The following is a 22,534-nucleotide window of genomic DNA, read 5'->3' as shown; positions in this document are numbered from 1 at the left end:
GGACGCTAACATCTGTGGGTCTCTGAAGCCTCCCTAGTAAAACGTGACCTTAGATTCATCATCTGTTAGGAGTCAATGGGCAGTGGTCCCTTCTTTACTCACCCCGCATCCACTGGTGTCCTGGAGGGACACTGCCAAGAGCAGCTGACTCTGCCGGGGACCGGGGTCGGGGCACGCTTACCTTCTGTTGCCCCACCTGTAAGACAGGAGGCTTTGTCCAGCTCCCAGGCTGCTTCATCGAGTCGCAGCCATCTGATGGCTCAGGCCAGGACGCTGTGCGACGCCACCTGCCTGATGCATGCTCCGGTCGGGCCTGCCAGCACTCAGAACAGGCCCCACGGGAAAGAGCACGAGCCCGCGCTCACAGCTCGTAGAGAGGAGCATCTCAGTTCACTCCAGCCTTTCCTGACTCTGCAAATAACAAAGCAAAGCAGCAGAAGCAGCAGAAGGGCTGGTGGGGGCTAAGAAAGGGAGTTTGGTAGGAGTGTCAGAAAACCCTCTGTGTTGTCAGAGGGCGCTCGGCACTGAGTAGGAAATAATGGAGGCATTGTTTTAGGCTGTGAGTGCCTCAAGGACAGGGATCGCACGTTACTGCCTTTCCATCCAGCATCTTCCAAGAACCTGACAAACGGCTGCTGCTGGTACACTTTGCTGAGTGGCTGACCGAGGCAGGAGTCGAGAGAGGAGGCTGCTGGCAGGCAGATGGACCCAGTCCCAGCAAACACACGTCAGGGCAGCCGTGGAAACGTGACCTGAGCGCAGGACAGTGAGGCCCATGAAACAGATTGTCAGAGCACAGTCTCCAAAGAAGTGGGCCGGCCCGTGGGTGCAAAGAGCACTGCTGGGGGCCGGCCACACTGCGCACACCCCTCTTCCAGCCTCCCTTTCCGTTTCTGTCCGTGTCCACCCACCACCAGCCAGTAGCTATGGAAGCCCTGGGGGGAGGGGAAGAGGGGTGCAGCCAGGCCCAGGAGACCGTGGAGAATGAAATAGATAGGGTCTCTGTCCTGGTGAAACCTGGGGAGGATTGGGGAAGATCATTGTTAATGACAATATGTGCTTTTTTATAAATTGAATTTATTGGCGTGATACGGGTTAATAACATTGTACAGGTTTCAGGTGTACAATTCTGCAATACGTCCTCTGTGTATTATATTGTGTGTTTACCACCCCATGTTCCGTCTCCTTCCATCACCATTTAGTCTCCTTTTCCCTTCTTGTACCTCTCCCCACCCCCCTTCCCTCTGGCAATTACCATATGCTGTGTCCATGAGTCTTTCTTTTTTTTTTCCTTCTTTACTTAATCCCTTCATCCCTTCTCACCCAGCCCCCAGCCCCATCCCTGTTGGCAGCTGTCAGTCTGTTCTCTATATCCATGAATCTGTCTCTACAAAATATGTGCCTTTTCACTAGTGTTACCAAGCACAGGGTCCTTACTGGCTGTGTGGCTGTGGGCAGGTCCCTGAAACCCTCCTTGGAAGGGAATTTTTAAGGATTAGAAATATTGTATGTCAATAATGGTTATTTTTTCTTAGAGTTTGTGTGTATGTGTGTGTGTGTAGGTCGCTCCACCTGTGCCCCGCTACTCCCCAGAATAAAAATTACTTAAGGAATCTTATAGAGAATAACATTTTGGTTTTATTATTTTGATGAAGATTTCTTCTGTTAAACTTCTTTCTGCTCCCCTTAAGCTGGCAGAAACCAAAATGCTAGATTTTTTAAACGTATAATACTTTATAATCCCAAATGCAAGAAAGCAGAAATATTCAAAAGTAAATAAAATAATAAATTCAAATAGTACATCTATAATTACTATCCAAATGAATGCTGATTTAAATGTAAACATGCCAGATGTGATCATTATATAAGTTGTTATGTATGGTACATGCTTAAGTTCCTAAAGGCGTAAGAAAACTTTAGTTCTGGCCTAAAACAAACTAATCATAGAAACCATACGTAGCCTACATATGTTTCTATTTTTTCTCAAATTTCTATGTGAACTCAGAGGAAAATTACGTTTTGCTTTCTTGCACTGCAATGACTTGGGTAGAAACCACTTTCCAGAGCACTTCCCCCCTAAAGTCATTCCTCGATCCCCCGTTGGGCGGTGCGAACAAGGTGCTCACATGGAGAGGGCCCGCAGGCACTGGAAGACTGGGTCCCATTCCTGGCCCGTCACCCCTCATCCGGGACCTCAGGCCATCGCCTGTCTGTGCTTCGGTTTCCCCATCTGTGAAATAGAGAATAATGCCACTTGCCTCACAGATTGTTTCGAGATTATATGAGGCAATAAACCTCATTTCCTCAATTCTAAGACACTGTCCATTTTAACATACACAGAATTTTCGGGTGGAAAAAAACCATTGCATGGATTGTGACACAGTCAAGTTTTAGGAAATCAAAATGTAAAAAAGAAATTATACTCTTTCTGAGGAAGTACCATAAACAAGAGTGCTTCGCCAGTTGGGGGATTCTAGGCAAACGTCTTGTCGTGCATGCCCTCTCGCCCTCTCGGAGGTGGAGAAGCTGCTGCGTGTCCGGATTTCCCTGCTTCTACCCTCTGCTGCGCTGTCTGAAGTGGGGCTTTCGTTCCAGCCCCCCAGTCAGATGCCAAGCCCAGAGCGGGTCAGCTTGGGCACTTTGTGGTTGGCTTTTTGGGTGGAAATTCCACCTTGCGGAATATCAGAAAATACTTCTGAAATCTCCTTGAACCAAGTGGCCACTCCCCTTCTGTGAGTTTCTTTTGTACCTGACCTAGGGCCTCCCACCCATCTCCATGTCACTGCACAGCCAGCAAATGCTCATGTTTGCAGAGCACTCGGGTTAAAGGGAGGAGCGGGGAGGCCAAGAGGCCAAGCGTTACCATCTGGAACCCAGGAGGGCACTCCAGTGTGGCCCACCTTTTCCAATTCGTTTCTACAAAAAACAAAGCCAGCCCAAGCTGATTTGGCTCAGTGGATAGAGCGTCGGCCTGTGGACTGAAGGGTCCCAGGTTCGATTCCGGTCAAGGGCACATGCCTGGGTTGCGGGCTCAATCCCCAGTAGGGGGCATGTAAGAGGCAGCCAATCAATGATTCTCTCTCATCATTGATGTTTCTATCTCTCTCCCCCTCTCCCTTCCTCTCTGAAATCAATTAAAAAAAAAAAAAAAAAAAAAAAAAGCCAGAGGACCAGGAAGAGAGAAAGGGAACAGAAGTCTGGTAATGTAAACTGTGTTTTGCTGGAGAATTTTAAGGACATTTTAGTTTTTCAAAGCATTTTTGACAAGAATGATTATTGTCTTATCAAAATATCCTTGGGCCTGTGTGGACCATAGCAAACAAGTTTTCCCCATGGTTTTGACACAGGAACAGGTATCATGCGTCAGGTATATACCTATTCCCTAATAGCCTGAGGTCTGGGAATTTAAATGTAAGAAGTTGCCCTAGCTGGTTTGGCTCAGTGGATAGAGCATTGGCCCACAGACAGGAGGGTCTCAGGTTCGATTCTGGTCAAGGGCACATACCTCAGTTGTAGGCTTGATCCCTGGCCCTGGTTGGGCTATGTGGAAGGCAACCATTGATGTGCCTCTCTCACATCCATGCTTCTCTCTCTTTGTCTCTCCCCCTCCCTTCTACTGTCTCTAAAAATCAATGGAAAAATATCCTCAGGTGAGGATTAACAATCCTATCTAATAGAGGGAATATGCTAATTGACCCTCACACCATCGCAAAAAGATGGCAGCGCCCAAAGCCAATAAGGAGGGAGTATGCTAATTGACTGTCACTCCCTCAAAGGTGGTGGTGCCCACAGCCACAACATGGCAGCACCCAGTCCTCTCAGCCCTGTTGGGGTGGCAGGTGCGCGGCAAGGCCAGGCCCGCCTGCCTCCGGAGCCCCCCAGTCCCTTCAGCTTCCCAGCTGCCCAGGGCCGGCCTGAGGTGCTGGCAAGCCTCGGATGTCGGCTGCCCAACCGCCCAGAGCCACCTGAGGCACAGGTAACCAGGGCCGGCCGAGACTTGTGCTCCCGGCAGTGGCAGCAACAGAGGTGTGATGGGGGCATGGCCTTCCCCTGATAGCTGGGTCGCCTCCCGCCCCTGAGGGCTCCCAGACTGTGAGAAGGGGCAGGCCGGGCTGAGGGACCCCCCCCCCTCCAGTGCATGAATTTTCATGCACCAGGCCTCTAGTAAATAAATAAATAAATAAATAAATAAATAAATAAATAAATAAATAAATAAATAAAAGAAGTTCTCCAGGTGACTCTTTACCTGCCACCAGATCTCTCTAGGAAACTCTTTGCCTGAAAGGCCCCTGGTGGGTTTCATTTGGCACTATACCTTTTATGTCCTAGTTGTTCATTTACCTTTTTTAAAGGTAGCCTTCCTGATGCAATGGTCCAAACCTAGGCACAGAGTATGGGTGCCTATATGCCGGGTCCCGCCCCTGGGCATGAGGACGAGGCTGCACTGAGGAGGGAATCCGCTGACCTGCTGGGCCGGAGGCCCGCCTCCCAGGCCTGCGGTGTTCTGTGGGCACAGTGCATCTCAGAGTTTGGTCTGGGGACTGCCTGCGTCAGAATCACCTAGAAGCTCGTTAGAAAAAACAGTCTGAATCAGACTCTCAAACTTTGGGCTAGTAATCTGCAGTTTAAACCAGCATACTGCTAATTCTTCTGTACATTCAGATTTGGGGACTGCTGCATGTGCATGACTTAATAATCCCACGGATCTGTAAAGGGTTGATTTCAGGGTAAGCACAGACACTGTTACCTGGGTCAAAGGCAGACCTTCTAGCCATAAGAACCGTCCAGACACACAGCTGGCCCCTCTGGGGAACCAGCTTTGCTTCTAGTACCACCAGTGGGGTAGTAACGAGGGAAGGGCATTGAGAACCAAAAGTTCTATCAATGAAGCGCATGGTTTAATTAAAAGCTTGATATGATGGCTTGAATACACATAAGATTCCACACATCCCACCCTGGTCCTAGTTTAATCTGGCAGTTGGAGTGTTTTTGCTCTGGCCATTATGGGTCTCCCCTCAGAGTAGAGCTTCTAGATATTTTTTGTTGTTGTTGTTAATCCTCACCGGGGGGTATTTTTCCATTGATTTTTAGAGACAGTGGAAGGGAGGAAGAGAGACAGAGAGAGAAACATCAGTGTGAAAGAGACACATAGATTGGTTGCCTCCCACATGTGCCCTGACCAGCACTGGGGATCGAGCCTGCAACCGAGGTACATGCCCTTGACTGGGATTGAAACTGGGACCCTTCAGTCCACAGGCCAATGCTCTATCTTCTGAGCCAAACTGGCTAGGGCAGAGCGAAGCTTCTAGAATAAGTAATTTTTAATTTAGGATTCATGAGTCCCTAAAATTGCATGCAGAAATTTATGTGAATAAGTATATTTTTTTAGGACAGGATCCAGAACAGCCAGATTCTCAAAGGCATATTTGACCCTGAAGGGGGAAGATTAAGGGTTTGAACAGAGGGTTTTTAAAGATTAGGATGGTGAAGGATTGTAAACATCCTGATAAGGATTTCTGAACTTTTGCAAACCAAGCCAACCTCGAACTCTGACTCCAGCTTGCCTCAAACATACCTGGTTTCTCTCCTCTTTTCTTCCTGCCTCGTCCTTCCTTCCTTTAGGTTTGTCTCTCTCTATTTTTTCTCCCTAATCTTTCTCTCTCTTTTTTTGAACTCTCTGCCCCATCCCACCATCTTGCTGCCCCTCTTCATCACCCATCTCCTTTCTTGTCCTCTCCCTTATTAAAAAAAAAAAAATATATATATATATATATATATATATATATATACACACACACACACACATACACACATACATATATATATATATGTATGTATGTGTGTATGTGTGTGTATATATATTTTTTATTGATTTCAGAGAGGGAGGAAGAGGGAGAGAGATATAAACATCAGTGATGATGGGGATTGAGCCCGCAACCCGGGCATGTGCCTAGACTGGGAATCGCACTGTGACCTCCTGGTTCATAGGTCAATGCTCAACCACTGAGCCATGCTGGCTGGACTCATCTTCTCCTTTATGACCTAAATAGGAAGTATGTTTGTTCTACCTATGGGATAACATTTTTTGTTGGGGGTTCTTGTTTTTAAAAATAGATGAGACCGTTGACTATTTCTCTGGGAGAGGGAGAAAATACCTCAGGAACCGTGAACTCCTGCCTTTTGGGGTTCTACCCTTGCTAGAAGGATTTCTGTGGGCCATGGGCCTCACTCCCACCTGGCCACCAGAGGGGCAGGAGCAGGCAGCCTTGGGCCTTCCCTGGTGCAGAGTGGGACTCTAATGAAGAAAGAGTGACTGGCCAGAATCCTCGGCCCTGGCTCCAAGCCCTCCTGCTATCTCCATTGAATTATTTTATTTGCTGGCTCTGGCTGTGGAGAGCAGAGAAAGAAACCATTAGGCTGAAGAGGCCGTGGGGACCCAGTCGAGGCTGCAGAAGGAAGCGAGAGCGGACACTGCCCAGCTCAACCCCTGTGTCCACTCAGCTCTGTGAGCAGGAGGGGCTCTGTTCTGCCCGGGCTCCCTGGCCAGCGTTCTGGGGACGGATGCCTGAAGGATGAAGTCACCGGCTTGGGAGGGTCCTCTCACACTGCTGGGCCTGGCCTGCCTCAGCCCTGAGCAGCCGGGAGCTCCAAGGACGCGAAGGGTGACGCCCTGCGAGATGGGCTAGCACACCGCCTGCCCCCAGCTCCTCTCCATGCCTCGTGCTCCTCTCACAGCAGGTGGAAGGTGCCCTCTGGCTGTGGGCGTGGGCTGTGGAGGGACAAATGATGGCACTCTCTGGCTCAAGTATTTTGGGGGCACCTATGGGTTGAGAGGTATTATAGTGGGAGAGGGACACAAAGTCAGGGGGGAGACGTGCCTTCAGGTCATTCACATATGGGTAGGGAATGAGCCACCTGCAGACCAGAGAACCGGAGAGACAATCAGGGATGCTGCAGGCTGTGCTGTGCGCTAAGGAGCTTTGGGTGCTGGTTGACAGGAGTGTGACATCTGTCATGGGGGCAATTGGCAGGAGAGTGCTGCCTCCTGGGGGCGGCCAGGAGGTGAAGCCCCAAACCATCCACTTGAAAGTTATATAATGAGGTCCAGTGTGGGCCTCCCCTTCCTTTTCTCCCCTCGACCCTCACCCTCGACCCTCACTCCAGGCTTAGGACCAGGGGGTCCTGAGCCTGAGGGAAAAGACCTGCTCATCGTCCAGCTTACCTGTCACTCCAGTCCCAGACCTTAATGCTCACTGGGGCCAGGCCATCTTCAAGGACGTGTTCTGAGGAAGCAGGGAGCCCTCTGCCACAGGCTTAGCCCAACCCCAGCACACAGGCACCCTTGGCCCAGGAGGGAGAGCCCTGAGCACACCTCTGTGAAGACTGTATCTGCCAGTGTGCTTCTGCACCCTGCAGGGAGGGACACGTGGCTGTCCCTGCTGGGCCCCGTTAGAAAGATTGCATCGCGTTTACCACAGTTGTCAGAACCAGGGCTCTGGAGTCAGACCCCTGTGTTCAAATCCCAGCTCAGCTATAACTTATCACTTGCCCTTGGTCAATGTCATTAGCCTTCCGACTGCTGTCTTCATTTCTGAAAAGTAGGCAACACTGCCTACCGTGTTGGTTGTCAAAGCATAAACTAAGGTGTTCTAGGTAAGAGGGCTAGTTCAGAGCGGCACAGGGTGGTCGGTGCTCAATAAGCAGGTGTCATCGTTACAGCTGTTTATCCTGGAAGCACAGGTCCGTGGAGGCCTGGGTTGTACTCCAAGACAGCACTTCTCAAGCTTAGATCTGGGGATGTTGTTAAAATGAAGATTGCAGTTCTTCAGGTAGGGGTAGTGTGGTGGGGAGGGGAGAGGCGAGAGCTGAGAGGCTCGTTTCTAACAAGCTCGCAGGTGATGCCTTTCCCCCAAGACTATACTTTGCCTAACAAGGTAGGTCCCTGGGCACACAGCCATGTCCAGCCTAGAGGAGCGTCTCCTTCCTTTCTTCCCTTTGCTCTCCTCTCTACACTCCCTGGTCAATAGTCATCAGAAAACTTTCCTGGCTCTACTGACAAATACCCCATTCAACAGGTGTAAGCAGGACTGTGCCAGGTAGGATGTGCGGTTCCCCCTGCCCATGGAGCACCCCAGTGATTGCACCCATCCAGAGAGGAAGAGGGGATCTGGGGCGGGGGGGGGGGGAGGGACCTATCCCTGACCCAAGGAGATCCTAATTGATGGGGAGTTGATGCAAAGACACCTTGCTCTCCGTGAGCACCCTGCCGAAAGGCTTGCCAAGCGCCACGAAGGCTGAGGAGCCCCCGTAAAGGACAATGCTGGAACACACTGAGTCCCACTTCCCCGTCTCAGAGCCAGAGGCCCCCCCTCCCTCCGTGGTCTAATCTTCTAATGGCCTATGATACCAAATCTCTGCCATGGCATTCTAAGAGTCCATCTGCTCCCTTTCTTTCTTGGGTAGGACTTGGGGTGGGGGAGAGCTGCCCTTGGCTGCAGAACTGGGGGGTCTGGGAGTTTGAATGTTTGCAGCATGGTTCTTGGTAGGAGGGCCCCTTGACCATCCACCCCCTTCCCAGCTGCCAGAAGGAGTAAGTGGTGGCTGGGAGGAACCCACAGCCAGGGTGGAGACTTCCTGTCAAAACAGCCACTTATCCTGGCGGGAGAGTGCATTCCTTTCCCCAGGAGATAAGAAGGCCAGATTTTCCTTTCTCAGGGCTCCTGTGAGCTGAGAGCTGCACTGGGCAGGCCCTGGGGGCTCTGCAGGCTGGGGCCGGGTGGGGGCCTCTGTAGTCCCCTCAGTAGGGGCCCAGGCTGCCCAGCTTAGCTCCCGACCCCCTTCCCACACTCCCTGTATCCTTGGGTGAGCACTGACCCCGGTGTGGGAGCCAAGGGTTGTCAAAGCATAAACTAAGATGTTCTAGGTAAGAGGGCTAGTGTCACAGCGCCACTTTCTTACCTGAAAAATGCACCTGCTCCATGAGTTAGTGCACACAAAGCACTCGGAGTGGACGGTGCCTGCACGAACCCTGCTCAGCACATGTGGCAGTCACCATTAGCCCACAATGCTTCTTTGTTCTCTGCAGGTGAGCCCTGAGTTCCTTAATGTCCTGGGGCCTCTGACAGTGCTTTCCTCCGTAGGCCTCTCCAGGCAAAACGCTCTTCTCATCCCAACTTGCTGACCCCAAGGCCCTTAAGGAAAAGGTCATGAAGCATGTAAAATGGAACACATGTGAGCAGATGAGCAGTTCCTTGGGTATTAGAAATCATTGTTCTCAGGAAAAGGCTCATCCTCCCCTCCACGTACGAATCCTTTGCTCAGAAGGAACCCCAGGACTGCCTGTCCCGTCCTAGATTGTAGGGGTTGGCAGGAGCCCCCCTCCTTACTGGAACTCTTAGCCACCCCTCCCAAGGGGGCTGCCCTAAGATCACCCCAACCGGGGCCCTTTAACCCCAGAGTTGCCCAGCTCTGGGCTTTTCCTGCAGTTCCCGCCCCACCAGCCAGTTGTCCCGCAGGGTGGAGGCCTTCCCCAGGGGCCTGGAGGCTCCAGGCTGCTCCTCCCTGCGCCCTCGGGGCAGGCCCAGCCCCACTCCGACTTCCCTTCTGGCCACTGTTGGCCTGCCCAGCCCTCCTCTGTGTATTTTCTCTCTGGGTGGGGGCCTGGGAGCTGGAAACCCTGCTCACATCCTCTCCCCACCCTCCCTTGGAGGACCAAGCTCACTAGGGCTGAAGCCAGAGAGGAGACTGTGGTCTGGGGAAAGGCGCCCAGCTCACTGCCCAGAACTGCAGGGAAGGAAAGCTGTGATGTGGGCGGGGCCTTGGGAGCCTCTTCCAAACCTATTCTATGTCCCCTTCCATCTCCCCAGCCCGTGATCAACACAGTCCAAATCAATACAGCCCAGTTGAATTCAGTTTTGAATTTTTTATTTTTTTATGGAGTATCTAAGTGGACCAGGATTGTTAGGACCCAGTTCAAGGACAGGAGAGCCCATGAGGACTTGCTACCGAGTGGACTCCAACTCAACCCTAAGCGAGGGCTACTGCCCCATTTGCAGTTAGTTCTCCATGCCTTAGAGCTGCTGACTTCCATTTCTAAACTCCATTTTCCTCAGCTGTAAACATGGGCCAGTGGATGAGATCATGAAGTTTTCCTATCTGCACTAATGGGGAGCACTCGTGACAGTGAAATAACGGGAGATGTTACGCCAGCACTTGTCATGCAGATGTGCTTTGATTCATTAACATATTAAACTGTAGTCATTCTGGAGTGTGCATTGTATCAACAGCCACAGAGAAAGGGAGGGGAATCCGGGAGGTAGGGGCGGTGCTGACATGTTCTGGAAGCTAATTTGGGTTTTACATCTGTCATTGGGAATCAGTGGTGTCTTTGGACCACGCGTCCTGAGTGTTGAGAATGGGCTTCTGGTTTGGCAACTTTCAGAATGGGAAGGGTGTGGGAAACTGGCGGGGACCCTGCTCTCCATCACCTGGGCACTCAATAGGAATGCAGAATCTCGGGCCACTTCCAGACCGAGGGTCAGACTTTGCATTTCCAAGGGGGAAGGGCTCACTGACAGGCCCACAGTGAGCTTGTGGCAGAACCAGGGCGGAACCCAGGTGTCCTGACTTTTGGTCTCATCATAGCTCTCCCCTTCCTCCCAGAGGTCTTTGGGGCCCTCATTCCCCACGCCATCGAGGAGGAGATGAGCCTGGACTTCTCCCAAACCTCTGCTCTTTGGGTGCATCTTCCTTCCTGAGACCTGGGCTGCCTTGCTCATGGCAGCTTCCAGGAGCGAACACCAAAGCCCAGAGGAAGAGAAACCCCACTGACCAGCCCGGGCGGCCGGGGGCATGCTGGGTGGGGTTCGCTGCTCCTCTCCGTCCACCTTGGACCATCTGGGGTCGGGCGGTATCTGAGTAAGTGTGTGTGGAGGCTGCTTGGGCAGGTGCTGTGTGGGCACTCAGTGGCAGGAAGGGGCCCTGGACACTCCCTTTCTTCCCCTTTTCACCCAGCTCTCTGTCAGGCTGTCATTCCCGACTCACTGCCCCCAAGCTGCAGGCCCCTGTCCCCATCAGGCCGTGTCCCAGAGCTGTAAGGTATAAGGCACGCTGGGCAGACCCTCCTGGGTCGCAGTCCAGCTCCACATGGAGTCGGACCTTAGGAGGAGCCTTGTCTACAGCAACTGCTTGACACTTGGAAAAGGCACCCATTGTGTGTTTTCCTGAGGGCACACCTACTGTGCTTCCTCTTCCTCTGGGGACCCTCAGCTTGCTCTTGGTGGTCTTCTCTTGCCTGCTGGAGCCCCTCTCCGCACCCCCCCCCCCCAGGTGTTGTTTGCAGGGTGTGTCCCCCTTCCCAGAACCGCAGCCTCTCCTTTCCTTTTCCTTGCGGAGTTGCTCTTCCTGTGATCTCCCAGGTCAGCCTGCCCTTGGGGCTGGGCCCCTCCCTGCCTTCCTCTCTCCTGGGCCCTTCCTCCACTCTTTCTATTCCTGGTTGGACCAGCCTCTTCCATTGTCCATTCCCAGGAAAGGGCTATCTTGCTGGTTGAGGGGTTGGGGATGGGAGCCAAGAAGAAAGCCAGTGCCGGAAGCCCCCTTCCCCTGCTGGAGCCCGCGGCTCACAGTGGGGTGGTGGCCCTAGTGCCAGCGTCATTTTTAGAAATCTCCATTTCTAAGTTAGTCAGTGGTTGCAATCTGACATCCACATGTGGGGGCTGATGACTTCCGGACTGCCTCTTCTAATTGCAGCAGACCCCAGGGGCAGGGGCAGGCGCAGGCGTCGGGGAACCACAGGTGCTACAGAGAGCTTCCTAGCAGCCACCACACCAGTGGGTTTGGGGCCTAGCCCAACCCTGAGTGAGCTGTGCTTTGTCACTACTTGTGACCAAGGCTGGCCACCTTTGGCCAAGGCACTGTAGGTGGGGTCCCGTGAGCACCCCTCTGATCAGACAGTGGACCCAGAGAAGCACAGCTCACCAGCCTTTCTGCAGACAGACCTGTGAGCATCCTCCCCTTGCCTGTTCTTGCCTGGGTTTGGCGTGATTTGTTTTATTTGTTCTTTCTAAAAACACATAGCTCAAATGGGACCAAAGTATTTTTTCTATGGATATAGAAACAGATGTTCAGGTCAAACCCAGATACATTCACTCATAGCAGCTGCAGGCCCTGGGCATCCCAGGCCTTTCAGATTTGGAAGCTGTTGAGAGAACCCCAGCCTGACTCCCTTGGTTTGCCAGAAGAGGAGATGCAAGGCTTACAGAGGCAAAGGGACAATTAATTGTTAGAAATCTCTGGGGAAACAACTCTGGAACGAATTACTGAGAAACAGTGTGGCTGATGGAAAACATTGAGTTTAGACAGACCTGGGGTCCAGGCTGGGCTCTGCCTCCTCCCAGCTGTGCAAGCCCCAGCTACCCACCCCCCTCAGCTGGTGGCATTCCACAGGTGGGCCTCCTGCTGGCTCACAGATGGAGAGAGGGGGATGCTGGGAGCTCTGGGGGAGTCCTGTGAGGTTGAAGGAAGCCTGTGCGGCACACATCTCTTCGTGTGGGAGGCGTGCAAGGCTGGGGCCTGGCCTGGAGGAGACGCCATAGCTGTAATACAGGCAGGTCTGGCTCTGTGACCTTGGACAAGATTCTGTACCTTCCTGAACCTGGTTTCCTCACCTCCGAGCTTGCAGGGCGATTGTGAAGATCAAGGTTGACCTTGTAAAGGACTTGATACCTAGCGACTGGCATGTTTGAGGTACTCAGTAAGTTTATTATTCTCAGAGGACGGGTTGCTCTGGGGGGCCCTGCACGATCCCTGTGCATAGTGGGACTCGGCGCTGTCTGGGAGGCCTGCAGTATGGAGCATTAGTGGCTGTGTCACTCAGAGCCACTGTCTGCTCCTTGGTAGGGAGTGGTGGCGGGCAGGGCTGGGGATATCATAGGTGCCTGCAGGGCCTGGCAGAATAGTTTCAGGAGCAGAGGCAGCCCCTGGTGTACAGGTCCTGAACCTTGGGGTCGAAGCCTCCCAGAATGTCTCAGGAGGCCTGAGAACCCCCACTGGTTTGCAGAATGTGTTGTCTGTGGGGAGAGGGGCCACAGCTTTCATCAGAATCTCAAACAGGCCGTGGCAGAAGAATCGGTACCTTTGGTCTGGGCATCAGAAAGTCGGTCATGAAGACCCGCTGTAAGAGGTTGGCCCCAGGTGTCGGCGCAGCCAGCTAACCTCATTCCTCAGCAACGCACGCCAGCCAGAGACACCGGTGCCTGCCCTGCGTACCTGCCTTGCAGAAGCTCACGGTCCAGCTGGGCCAGGTTCAGCGTGTGGGAGAGGCCCGGGTCCCAGGAGTTGGGGTGAGGGCTGGTGGGGTCAAGCTGCTAGGGGGCTGGCTCAGGACTAGGGGCCTGAGGTGGAGGTAGGGGAATTGGAGGGGTGAAGTCACAAGGGCCTGGGGAGGTGGGGGCAGAGAAATGAGGCAGGTCCACCATGCAAACCTCTGGGGCTCCTTCTCATCCATTGGAAAGTGGCACATGTGAGGGGTGGGCCCTGGGGTCAGTCCTGCTTGGTCAGAAAGGTCACAAGATGCTCTCTCTCGGCCTTGGATTCTGGTTGGAGGGAGACGGCTGTGGGATCTGACCTCGGAGCCTTGTTCAGAGCCCTCAGGCTGTGTCTCGTGCAGGTATGGTTGGGGCCTCGCTCTCATTTTTTTCTTTTGATCCTTGTTGTACTTATGTTTTTCTCATAAACCGCTGAAATCATTTTGAGAAGTAGGGGGAGTAGAGATGAAAAGGAAGAAAAGATATTTGTTTATAGAAAAACTGTCTGGAGAAAGTGGGCTTTCCATTATGGGATGTTCTGTTTGTTTTTCTGAAAGATATCTTTTGATGATAAGTCAATTATGCTCATTAAAAACAACATGGAAAATGTGTAGACATAAAAAAAAAAAATGAGAGGAAAAATTGCCCCTAATTGCATTATACAGACAGCCACTGTTATTGTTCTGGTCTATTTGCTTCTACTCTTTACATGCATAAATGGAAACTTTTTTGAGTATTTATACTATAAATGGTATCAATTTTTTTTAACATATATAGAACATGGATAGTTTTCTATGGCACTAAAAACCCTTTATAAGCATTTGAAATACTTCAGCCCCCTTATCGTTAGACATTGAGACCCATTTTATAATATCCTATATAATAAGGGAGGAATTTGCTAATTATCCGTTATGCCGTGAGGTGTAACGACTGACAGGGTAAAGACTGGATCACAGATCTGCAGGAGGGTGGGGCAGCGAACTACAAGCGGGCGGCAGAGAACTACAGGAGGGGGCAGGACAGCAAGCTATGGGGGGCAGGGGGGCAGGGGGCAGGGGAGCCACAGGAGGGCGGGGCAGTGGGTGGAGAGCTACAGGAGGGCTGCAGAGAGCTACTGGTGCACGGATTTGTGCGCAGGGCTACTAGTTAGAAATAAAGCATTGCCAAGCAGCCTGGTCCATAAAGTTCTCAAATTTAAGGTTATTCCCTTGAGAGAGGTGCAGAACTGGACCTGGGAGGAGAGGCTGGGTCAGCAGGGTGGGTGTGAGTCTGCTAGGGAATGTGTGAGGGCTGCCCCATGAGAAGGGGGCTGAGGCAGCTCTCCCCAGCCCCCGCGGGAGCCAAGTGACTCATCCTCTCATCTGTGGTCTTGTTGGTGGGATGGAGGGAGAGGAAAGGCTTCCCAGTGACTCACCTATGGGGCCTGCAATCACTTGGACCCTTCAGGCTGACCAGGCAAAGCCCTTCAGGCCTGGTGACCACATACCTGCCCGTCAGGGCCCCTTAGTGATGGCGGTGATCCACGGAGCCTGATGAAGTGTTTATGTCCGCAGGGCTGGCCTGCCCGGCACACATTCAGATGTGCTTTCAGACCTGAGCATCCTTCCAGCTTGGCTGAGCTCCGTTCCAAGGCAGGCTGAACTGGTTTTCTCCTCAGAAAGGCTAGTCATGGGGTCAGCCAGCGGATAAACTGAAGTTCACTTAGCTATTATCGCTTTTTTGTTAATGAGGGGAGGACCAGCTGTGAAGATGCCAAACCATTCAGAAATGTTGCCCAGTTCCTGGGATCGAATGTCCAAGGACAGATTCTATGTTCAGAAAAGAGAGCAGTCAACGACGATTTTGCATCCCGACCGGACTCCCAAGGGTCCCTTGTGCTTCACTGAGCTTTCGTTTTATTGTTTTTTTGAAAATATTTTTCCTATGAAGTTATGAATCTTGGAAGCTGTGAGAAGTGCTGGCGACTTCACAGGACTCACCAGGGAGCTGGCGCATTTGGTGGGTGGATGCTCAGGGTGAGGCTAAGCCCCGAGGCAGGTGGAGGACGGGCAGGAGATCCTGTCCCTGGGCTAGGGGTCGGCTGTGGAGTCATAGCCCAATGCTGTCCTCTGTGACTGCAGGGGCGGAGGGCGGGGGCCCGGCTGGCTTCTCTTGGACTACGGTTAGCAGGAACAAACCTCCCATTCTCAGAGACGAGCTTCAGAAGCACAGCTGGAGCCTGCGTGTTCTTGGCCCAGGATCGGTTACCTTGTCTCTTGAAATGCCACAGCCCCGAAGGTGTCCACAGATGCTGTTCAAAGTGACCTCCTTTGACAAAGAAGCAAAGTGCCTGTAGGATTCAAACTTGACAAATTTCATTCAAGTCAATGTACTAGATGTTTAAAATGCATTGAGGAAATCAGATCTGAGATGTCCCTCTACAAAGCAGTCTGTGAACAAGTCAAATTGAAAGCACGGAAGCGGGATGTGCCTGTAGCTGAGATCTGAGGGAGAGAGTCTTTTCAGTGTGACCCATATTCACAACCTACCTGCTGTGTCCCAGGCACAGTGCTTAACTCGGGGGGACAGAGATGTGTAAGACTGGACTTGTTGCCCCAAGGAGGCTCGTTGGGGAAAGACCTAATGTGGCTAATAATGCCAGCTGCACTCAGGAGGAGGAACTGATTCTGATTAGGGAGTTCATGTAAACCCAGAGGGAGCAGCAACCTTTGAGATGAGCTTGAAGAGTGAGCACGATATTGATGCTCAGGGATGTGGGAGAAGGGTCTGGGGGGCAGGGACACAGGAGTGGGTGTTTGTGGGGTTCTTGGGAAGAGGTGTCTATGTGACTGTTGGGGAGAAGAAAGAGGCAAAGAGGAGTAGGAGATGGTGGGATGTTGCCAGGCTGTGGAGGGCTCTGACACTTATCCTAAGGAGTTTGGACTATATTCTGCAGCTAATGGAGACCCCTGGGATGGTTTCTGAGCAGGGAGCTAACTTAATTTTTTAAATTAAAAGCAAACACACACATATATGCTCATCAAAAGATTTCAGTTATACTGAAGTCTATACAGGCAAAAAAATAAAAGAAAATACTCCCATCCCCAGTGGTAACTGCTGTTCCCCTTCATGTCATTTCGTCCGCCTGTATCTACAGATACAGACACACAGAAGTCAAGCTGGATGTGGGAGGAAGATGGTTCTGTCGGACCTTCTCCCTCTCTGCATTGGGTGGGACTACAGGCTGGGGAAGCCTGTGCTACATCTTATCATTTGGCTCATTCGGCTCCTCTCGGTGTATTTCAGAACATGGTTTTATTGGATATTCACCGGAACTGCTGCAGAACAACACGCTGCCTGCTTACAGCCCCGGGGAGTCTTTTTTCACTGTCTTTGGGGTGTTCTTCCCAGCAGCAACAGGTATTGTAATTTGTTGGGGTTTTTTTCATGCTCATGTTGTGGGTATAAATGCTTGGTGCGTAACACTCAGAATCATAACAGACCTTCATAGAACGTACATCTGACTTTAGAGATGGCCTTAGCCTTGACTAAAAATCCAGTATTGTAACAGTGTATTGTTCATGATTCCTGAAGGCCCCAGCTTGATTTAATCCTCCTTACCCCTGTACTTATATATTGACACCTCTGTGCCAAGTGACAAGAGGGGCATACTTCTCTTAGGGCTAAGCAGGATGGCTTCCTCAGCAGGACAAGCTGTCCTTTCTACCCTGGAATGAGTGCAAACTGGGTCTAGAACTCCCCTCTCCCTTCCCTGACTCCTGCCTCGTCTCCCAGGGCACAAAGAAATGCTGTTGTCTTTTCTTACCACACTGGATGTGGGGAAACCTAGATACCCTACCTTCCCCATTTTCCTGGCCTGCAGGGGCCTGGGAGAAGCCTTCCACAGCTGAGTTCTCTGCAGAACTCATGTCCCATGCTGGGGGCTTGGCCTGGCCTGGAGGCAGTAAGCTAATATATTGATCAAATGATCTAAATGATGGGGGTTGGGGGAGGCACAGACTCAGAAAAGCATTTCACCTTTGGTCAGGCTGTGTTGATGGCCTGGAGTGTGGCTGATTTTGTCTCCTTCTCTTCCTCACCTTTTCCCTCTGCCGTCTTATATCTGGCCATTTTCTTGCTCATTATCCTCTCACTAAATAGGATAGGGGTAGAAAAAGGAGGAGTAGCTACTAGAATGTCAAAAACTTAAAAGGCTGTCCACACCAAATGTTGGCAGAGACATGGAGACATTGGGGTTCTCACATACTGCTAATGGGAAAGTAAAATGGTACAAACATTTTGGAAAAGTTTGGTGGTTTCTTACACATTAAATATACAGCCAGCCATTCCACTCCTGGTGATCTACTGTGGAGGACAAAATCAGGTGTCTGTCAAAGACTGTACATGAAAGTTCAAAGCAGCTTGGTTTGTAATAGTCCCAAACTGGAAACAACTCATACAGTGGGACCTCTGCTCTCCAACTTAATTTGTTCAGGAAGGCTGTTCGAGAAGCGATTTGTTCGAAAACAGAATCATTTTTCCCATTAGAAATAATGTAAATTTAATTAATCCATTCCAGACCCTCAAATGATTCCCTGTTTTAAACTCCCTTATATACAGTACATGTCTAATGTACTGTTTAGTCTGTAAATAAATAAACAGTTCTTTTCTTACGTTTATTGCACCACTCCCTACTGGCCTCAAAGGAGCCACTCTCAGCACTCGGTCCAGGGGTGTTTTTCAGGTCAGCATGCAGCATCTTTGCTTGTTCATATGTCACCGCCTCGGAAATGGCTGTCGCTGACTCACTGCTTTTCTTTTCTCCAAATCAACAACAGTTTTTCTACCTCTTCAATTGCCTGTAATCATTGCTTCTTTACACCCTTCGCAACATTAGCACTCTTGATGGCCTCTTCATGTTTTAAAATTGGGCTAATTATCGATTTTTCCCAGCAACAAAAGCATTCTCTCCTTGGTCTATTGCCGGAGATGTCAGCGTGAAAGGGTTGTTAGATTGAGAACTGAAGTTTGGTTAGACTACCAAAGCATCTTTCCTGTGAACAACTTGGTCGGGAACCGAATTGTTCAGGATGGGAGATGTTTGAGAACCGAGGTTTGACTGTATTCATCTGTAGGTGAATGGCTTAACAAATGATGGTGTTGCCATACAATATAAACTACTCATCAGTAAAAAGACATGAACTATTGATACAGGCAACAACATAGATGAATCTCAAAATAATTATGCTGTGTGAAAGAAGTCAGACAAGAAAGAGTACCCTTTTAAAAAGATAAAATTGTAAAAACCCCATTTACAGAAGATTCTAGAACTTGCAAACCATAGCAGAAAGCAGACCAGTGGATGCCTGGAAATGGGGTGAAGGAAGCAGGAGGGGTGGACAGGGAAATTTGATGAAAAATATATTCCTGACTAAGGGGATGATTTTACAGATCTACTCATCTGTCAAAACTTTTCAGATTGTTACCCTGTAAACACGTGCAGCTTACTGTGTAGTAGTTACGCCTGGGTAAAGCTGTGACAATGAAAATAACATAATAAAAACAAACAAAACGAAGCCCATAATCATCCTTCCTCAGTCCCCCCGGCAATGGCCCCTTTCCTCTCCTCTTCACGGCCAAACGCAGAGCTTTGTCCGCACCCCATCTCCGTGTTCCTAGGTTCACTCCTCCACTCCTTTTGGAATTCCAAGGCCGTCTCTCCAGCAAAGTGGATCCTTTCAGAATCATCAGTAACTCCCAATGACTCAATCCAAGGCATTTTCAGTGTGTCCATGGGTTTGGCCTCTAGGAGCAGTCCACTTCCTCCTCCTCTTCTCTTGCCTTTAATGACACAGCACCCTCCTCACCTCCCCCTGATTCCCTGACCTGCCATTATAGGTGCATCCTCTTCTGCCTGCCCATTAAATGTTGGGGTTCTCCAGGCTATGCCCGGGCCCCCTTCTCTCCTTTCTCTGCTGTTTGCCTTGGAATTGCATCCATGCCCATTGTTCACCGACCACCCACAAAGCTGAAGACTCCCAATGGATACCTCCACCCCAGACTTCTCGGAGCGTCACATCCTAGGTTCAGTTGCCCACATGACATCTTCTCTTGGGTGTCTCAGACCCAACATGTTCATAACCAAACGCATCCCACCTCCCCGCAGCTGGTTCTTCTCTTCTACTCCTGATCTCAGGAAATGGCACCTCATACCGGCAATGGGGAACAATCCAGTACCTCCTCCTCTGTCCATTTGTACTACCTGACCCCTCTGGCCCAAGCTTCTCTCACCTGGACCACTGCACTGGCCTTCTATCTGATGCCCCTGAGGCTTGGCCACAGGCATGAGGCTGGAGCTGGATCTCAGAAGTGACAGGTAGAATCTTGGTCCTCAAATCCAGTTGTACCAGAAATAGGGCATCTCTTTCATTTTCATGAACTGAAAAAGAGTCAGCCTCTGACTCAGAGCCTTCATTCTTCCAGGATGACTGAAAGCTGACGTCAATCACTGGTCTTGCCTCTGCCTTGCCCTGCCATTCTGTTCCAGAGTCTTGGGATCTTACCAAATACCAGGGCATGTTAGGGGGACTCTGGCTATTCATTATCTGGACACAGAGCCAGGCCTTCCCATTTTCCAGTCTGCACATCCCTTCAGGTGTGTGCTTTTTGCTACTTCGGAGCCACTTTTGGGGACTAGAAATCTGCTAAGCCCGAAACCCTTATCCTTAGAGTCTATGCATTTCCCTGACCTTCCTTTCTGAGGTCTTGCTCAATCCCCACCGGTGCTGCCAGGGAGTGGCCCCAGGTCCTCATTGCTCCAAATCCTTTTCTCTCCCTGCCCCCAGCTCCAGGGGCAAACTTCTGTCCTAATCCTGGGGCCACCCTGTCCAGGGCCAGCTTCATGGGTATGAACCTGTGCATTCACACTGTGCCCCAAGCTCTGAGGGGCCTCATAATGGTTCAATGCTTTGCTCTTGGTAAAAAGTTTACTTGTTCATAATTCCTGAAGGCCCCAACATAATTTAATCCTCCTTACCCCTGTACTTATATATTGACACGTCTGGGCCAAGTGAAGAGAGGGGACATACTTCTTAATAATTTTTGAACAAGACATGCTATCTTTTTATTTGCATGGAAACTTGCAAACTCTGTTTTTGTCCACCCATGCTTTCCCTATCCTCTAAAATCTCCTAAGGGCCCAGGCCTTTCAGAAACAGAGCCCCAGGAGAGAAACCAAGATGGCGGCATAGGTAAACACCTAAACTGCTGCCTCGCACAACAATTTCAAAACTACAACTAAAAGACAGAACGGACACCATCCAGAACCACAGGAAAGCAGGCTGAGTGAAAATTCTACAACTAGAAGGAAGGAGAAAAGCTCACAGAGAATTGGAGGTACGGCAAAGGGGCTTTGTGCGCGCAGAGAGGAAGGGTGGCTGAGAGCCTGGCTGACTTCCTCTGGCGGAAGGGGGAAGGAAGCCTCCGACCGCACTGAACCCCAGTTCTGACTGCACTGAATCCCAGTTCCGGGCGAACCCCTGGGGACCCACGCTCTTGTGGGGGGAGTCTGGACTCTCGGGCGGAGACTCGGGAGCCGGGGAAGGCGGAGGACTGAAAGTGCACACGAGCGCGAGCGCCGGTGCGCACAAAGGCTGCGGGGGTTGCCACAGGCTTTCCCTAGTGGAGGGGAGTCAGAGGATTCTGACTGCACTGAGCCCCAGTTCTGACTGCAGTGAACCCCAGATCCAGGCGAGCCCCTGGGGACCCACGCTCTTGTGGGGGGAGTCTGGACTCTCGGGCGGAGACTCGGAAGCCGGGGAAGACAGAGGACTGAAAGCGCACGTGCGCGCAGGGGCGGGGCTGACAGGAAGCCAAGACTGAGGCTCCACCCCATCCAAGCTGAGCACAGAGGCTATTGCAATTTGGCAAGTCTAATCCTATAGGGCTGTCTCCAGCACCGGGCTTCTCCCAGCATAGACACAGCTGATCCTTACAGCCAACTGACCCGGAGGTCAATTCTTCCCAGTGATACCAACAACAATCAAGACTTAATTACAACAAGGCTGTACACACAGTCCACAAAGGGGTGCACCAAGAGTGTCCACCTCAGGTTAACTGGGGAAGCAGACCCACTGGGCCATATTGGAAACCTAGCACAAATATCTACCTTACCAACTCAGGGAATCAGTGAAAATGCGGGGTCAAAGAATCAGATCACAAATGAAAGAAATGGAGGAAAACAAACGACTGGATATAGAATTCAAAACCACGGTTATAAGGCTTTTTAAGAATATCCTAGAAAAGGCCGATAAATATAACGAGACCCTCGAAGATATGAAAAAGGACCAACTAGAAATTAAACATACACTGACTGAAATAAAAAATATTATACAGAGACCCAGAAACAGAATAGAGGAACACAAGAATCAAGTCAAAGAATTGAAATACAAAGAAGCAAAAAACACTCAACCGAAAAAGCAAAAAGCAAAAAAAAAAATCCAAAAAGTTGAAGATAATGTAAGAAGACTCTGGGACAACTTCAAGCGTACCAACATCAGAATTATGGGGGTGCCAGAAGAAGAGAGAGAGCAAGATACTGAAAACCTATTTGAAGAAATAATGACTGAAAACTTCCCCCACCTGGTGAAAGAAATAGACTTACAAGTCCAGGAAGCCCACAGAACCCCAAACAAAAGGAATCCAAAGAGGACCACACCAAGACACATCATCATTAAAATGCCAAGAGCAAAAGACAAAGAGAGAATATTAAAAGCAGCAAGAGAAAAACAGTTAATTACCTACAAGGGAGCACCCATACGACTGTCAGCTGACTTCTCAACAGAAACTATGCAGGCCAGACGGGAGTGGCAAGAAATTTTCAATGTGATGAATAGCAAGAACCTACAACCAAGATTACTCTACCCAGCAAAGCTATCATTCAGAATTGAAGGGCAGATAAAGAGCTTCACAGATAAGAAAAAGCTGAAGGAGTTCATCACCACCAAACCAGTATTATATGAAATGCGGAAAGGTATTCTTAAAGAAGAGGAAGAAGAAAAAAGTAAAGAGAAAAATTATGAACAACAAATACATATCCATCAACAAGTGAACCTAAAAATCAAGTGAATTAAAAACCTGAGGAACAGAATAATCTGGTGAATATAATAGAATCAGGGGCATAGAAAGGGAGTGGACTGATAATTCTCAGGGGGAAAGGGGTATGGGGGGTTCATGAAGAGAATGGACAAAAA

General features: G+C 50.5%; 1 protein-coding gene across 1 annotated transcript in view; it reads left to right on the top strand.

Moving 5' to 3' along the window:
• The window catches only part of SLC12A8 (solute carrier family 12 member 8), a gene marked incomplete at its 3' end in the record, with an annotated part of 151,665 nt that overhangs the window by 65,847 nt on the left and 63,284 nt on the right, over positions 1-22,534 (top strand). The window contains exon 5 of the mRNA XM_080656650.1: positions 16,590-16,703. Coding sequence (XP_080512776.1) covers positions 16,590-16,703 — 114 coding nt within the window. The remainder of the gene's footprint in view (positions 1-16,589; positions 16,704-22,534) is intronic.

This window comes from Plecotus auritus (assembly GCF_963455305.1).
Source record: "Plecotus auritus genome assembly, chromosome: 2".
Classification (NCBI taxonomy): domain Eukaryota; kingdom Metazoa; phylum Chordata; class Mammalia; order Chiroptera; family Vespertilionidae; genus Plecotus; species Plecotus auritus.
Note: the sequence above shows the minus strand (reverse complement) of the source record. Positions and strands in the feature narration are given on the sequence as shown.